This window comes from Anopheles aquasalis, chromosome 2, assembly GCF_943734665.1.
Source record: "Anopheles aquasalis chromosome 2, idAnoAquaMG_Q_19, whole genome shotgun sequence".
NCBI lineage: Eukaryota > Metazoa > Arthropoda > Insecta > Diptera > Culicidae > Anopheles > Anopheles aquasalis.
Genome location: NC_064877.1, coordinates 55,558,147 through 55,562,422, shown reverse-complemented (window position 1 = coordinate 55,562,422; position 4,276 = coordinate 55,558,147). Strand labels below are relative to the sequence as shown.

At 45.8% G+C, this 4,276-nt stretch overlaps 1 protein-coding gene across 1 annotated transcript in view; it reads left to right on the top strand.

Annotated features, from left to right (window-relative positions):
- Positions 1 to 426: 426 nt before the first annotated feature.
- LOC126569467 (protein tiptop) overlaps positions 427 to 4,276 on the top strand; it is a 208,835-nt gene continuing 204,985 nt past the window's right edge. Inside the window, exon 1 of the mRNA XM_050226564.1 lies at positions 427 to 561. Within this exon, the coding sequence (XP_050082521.1) occupies positions 507 to 561 (55 nt within the window). The 5' untranslated portion in view covers positions 427 to 506. The remainder of the gene's footprint in view (positions 562 to 4,276) is intronic.

Below are 4,276 nucleotides of genomic sequence, written 5' to 3'. Positions count from 1 at the left end.
AAAGCAGACTCGTCGCCGTGGCCGTTCAATTAGATTACCATTATAAAAAGTGTGCTTCTGTGTTTATGTGTGGCGCCAGTGCTCCACTACGCGTTCCTGGTGACATTAGGAAAATTAATTTTCATTAACGATGTCAAACAATCTTCAAAGATGATGACCTCACCGCCACCACCTGACCGCTCATGGCTATGGCTTCTAATGGACGTTTGATGCACGTTTTCTTTCCATTTTTCCTTCTCCTCTCTCCAGATGCCAGGCGTCCACGATTCCATGCCACGCAAATTTGCCCATCAAAAGTGCTCGATGACAGTTGGCAGTACCGGTTCGTCAGTGGAGAACCAGTCGTGGAAATAAAAGGAAAATGGTGACCAACCTAAGTGTCCAAAACAAGTGCGTGTCAGTGCTGTGATAAGACGAAACGCGCAGTGAATGTGTTGTGAGAACAAAGTTGGAGACAAAGTTGCGTTCGTCGAGGTATCAGCAGCAGCAGCAGCAGCAGCAACAGGATGCGGTCGAAGCAGCAACCGCGACCATCGTACCGATGGATGAGCAACGATAAAGGTAGGATTAAACGTAAAATTATAATCTCCATTCGAAAGCGATTCACTTGAATAGCCTTGGGCCGGTTTGCCCACCACTATCTTCACCGTAAACCGAGGATGTGCTTCTTGGAAGCATAAATATATGAATGCTCGTATGTTCATCTTGCACCACTGGCCGTACTGACTGCACCTTTCTGGCGATGATAAATTCCAACTTTTTCTCACCCACCTGGACCCACCACCCACCCCGGTGGGTAAGCATATGCGCGCGGTGCATTGTGAAGGTTATTATTAATTGATTCGTTAGTGTTAATAATTATGGCGCGCCGCGAAGTATGTAGGCGCTATGTTTGCTCTACACCCGGCATGATGCCAATAAATAAAATTCCCATTTCCTTATGCCGCGCGCGCTCTCTCGACGCACGTGCGCTCGACGAATATGTTGCTGGTCGCGGCGATCGCGAACTGCGCGAATACTTAGCGCGCGCACGGGACTCATAAATGGCCACAATTTGGTGCGTCGGGCCCTTGTTTGCTGTCGTTGCCGGTTGGTTGGTCCTGGCTTGCGTTGTTAAAAATGGGCTTCGCTCAATTGTGCCGCAGCCTTGGTGCGCGATGGCGGCAAACTTCACAACGCGCGAGACCATTCTCGCCCCGTGGAAGCCGCCGGTGTGATATTTCCCCAGGATTGGAAGCAAACGATCGCCTCCGATCACCATCATCGCGGTGTAATCATTGTGGACGCGTCCTTTCTTTATCTCTCTCTCACTCACAGGCGGGAAATTAAATTTTCTTCGCATTTTACTGCCATCCTGCCGTGTCGTGGTGAGCATTTATCAATTGATTATCAGAGGTTGTCGGGGGTAATGAAGTAATGGGTTTGTACTAAACGCCGCACCGCTCACCATTCCTCGGCATGGGACACTATCGAATTACTTTTCGATCGATGTGCCCGTTGCTGCTGCTCTCATTGTGGTCAATGGTTCTGCACTAAGTGGTTCAAGTGGAGTCCTTGATCGGGTATGATATGTTGCGATGGTTGTTGTAGCGTATCCGATTTGGATTCAATTTCTTTTGCTGGGCACTAGAAGTGATGCGACGTAATTTCAGCTAAAAGCTACAACATTCCTCCTTCATTCTGCTAACTGGTGTACTTCTCGAACCAAGAATTGTTGTTTAGCGGATAATCTTAATCAAATCAATAGGAGATCCTCGAAGAAAGTGGTACTTAAGAAGACCATGTGATAAATATCGAAGCAGTAAGTAATTCAAAAGAGCAATGACTAGACATCTAGCGAAGAAATATTCCACATTTCAGCAATTCTAATATGATTGGTATTTGTACTGCCTACTTATTTTTGCGAGCTTTGTTGGGAGCGGTTTGTTGCTGCATACAGTGTAGAAAGCTATTCTCTATCGCCAATGGATAAAAAATCTTTAGAATTGATGACTTTTTTTAACAAGGTCTTGGTGTTAAGGCTTAGTATTAATATGCAAGTTATTGATATTTCTGGATATTCTTTATCGCCTAGAAGGGACAGTAGAGATGGAATTCAATAGGCTTTTGGTACGATTTTTTAATGCAAGTATCTCATGCATAATATTCAAGATTAAACAGTTAAGGCCACACAAACGACAAGCAAAGTCACCAAAACAATAAGCAATCAACAGGACATCAAAACAACGAACCTTAACAATACTATTTGTAACCATGTTTGCTACATGTAAGTAATTTAAAAATCAGTGTACAGTTCTTTGCAGGATAAGGATCATCACAAGTATATCAATCTATCTTGAAAGATACATTTAAGCATTCAGATTTGGATATAATGCACGCTTTGCATCAACTCCTGCACATTGTGACGCTTAAAATGTATAAGATTTGCCAAATTCCGACACTAGTTAAAAAAGTGGTGCACAGTTACTCAGCCTGTTAGTGTTTTTTTTTGCAAAAATAGCAAATCTAAAAGAACATGCTAAACTGAGACGGATCATTACTTTAGCAAGGACATGACTAGATATGATGCTGATATACTCCACACACTTTCAAATCATTTATACAAGGGATCTGAACAAATAAATCATTCAGAACTGTACACATTATTACCACTGGATACTGCATGACGAGTTACATGAAATATCATTTCTTCAAAACACAAACAGACGCCTGAGATACAGTGAATCTCTATTTTCATTTCCAAAAGAAAGTCTTTCCAAGCTCAAGCCGTGTTCAATCACCCCGTGCTGTTCCCCATGCTTGCCAGCCACCTCACTTCGCGCTGATGCGTTAAGCCGTCCCGATTGTCGTGAGTGTTTGTTGCTATTTCGTTTTCGTCCCGTGAGCCCTATTTCCACTGTGTTTAGTAATGGGCAACAGCATCCCGCGCCATGCGATGCTATGCGATGCGGGGGGCTCGTCCCTTTTTCCTTTGGTGACGTCGAATTGAGAAGACGCGAAGAGGTGAGAGCAGACTCCCAACCCCCGCGGTTGCTGCAACTCGCGCACTGCAAGGCAAAAGGACATACATTTTTACGATTTATGTGTTTAATAAAATTAATAAACGTCGCTGCCACCACCACCACTGCCAGCGTGTCGCTCGGTAAAATTCCAAACATTGTCTGAAGGCACAGAAGCCAAGAAAAGCCAGCGAGAGGTCCGTGGGGAATTGCACAACAGTAGCAGCAGCAGCAGAAGCAGGCAACGGTCACGGGTGTTTGATGCATCAGCCGATGCTTCCGCTAGGTTGATGCCTCTTTGCCATCAGCACAGACACGGGCATGTGGCAATGGACTCCCGGTGAGCTTGAGTCTGGGGCTCGTCCTCGTGTTCGTGGTACCAGTTCTCATAATTTTAATCTATAAATTATAGCCGCTATATAACAAAACATCCCATAAATCACGATTCAATCAGCCTTTTTTTTTATTTTCATCGTCCTCGGTTCGACCGAGAAGGGCTCTAGGATGCCACCAGCGCACTGGGGTGGCGAACCCTCCTAACCCTCCTTTGTGCATGTCCTTTCATAATTATCACCCCACGTTGTTTCCCTGCTTCCCCGATTCCCTGGTGTGGATTCTGTGCAGGAAGATTGAAGGAGGTACAGGGCCAGAAGTTGGGAGCTGAGCGCGTCATGGTCCGGGGGTAATTCAGAAATGATTGGCTCAAGAATTATGACTCCGAGTACTCGTTCCTAGCACCATTACCACAACTCCTGTGAGCGACTAAAGGCATTATAATTAGAGGGAATGATAAGAAGTAAATACTCTCCACGGATCTCTCTCGATTTCTTGGTGTTCCGGTTGAGAGGTGTCCAGAATCATCCCGGTTTCGGACCACATTCCGCATTCCTTGCGAGCAGTCAGTCAGAACGAGCGCTAGCCCCTCTTTCACGATTCCCGATTAGCCCTCCGAATGGTCGTTAGATACGCTCACATCGGCGAAGAACTCGATCACCCCGGAACACCTTCACGTGACCGACCGTAATGCACTTTTTTTGTCTGTTTTGAAGGATTTATGGTGCTTATCATGATGGAAGTAGATTGCAGCGAGCGCTCGCGCACATACACACTACGCCATCCACTTCAGATTTATTGCTTCATGCTAATTAAAACAACCAAAGACCCGCCAGGGGGTGGCAGCTTTCGGATCCGCTCAATATGGCGTCCGCCAGTAGTCGCGTTCGTCGAAGGAAGGATAAAAACAGGACATTATGACGGACCGGACTTGGACCGGACCT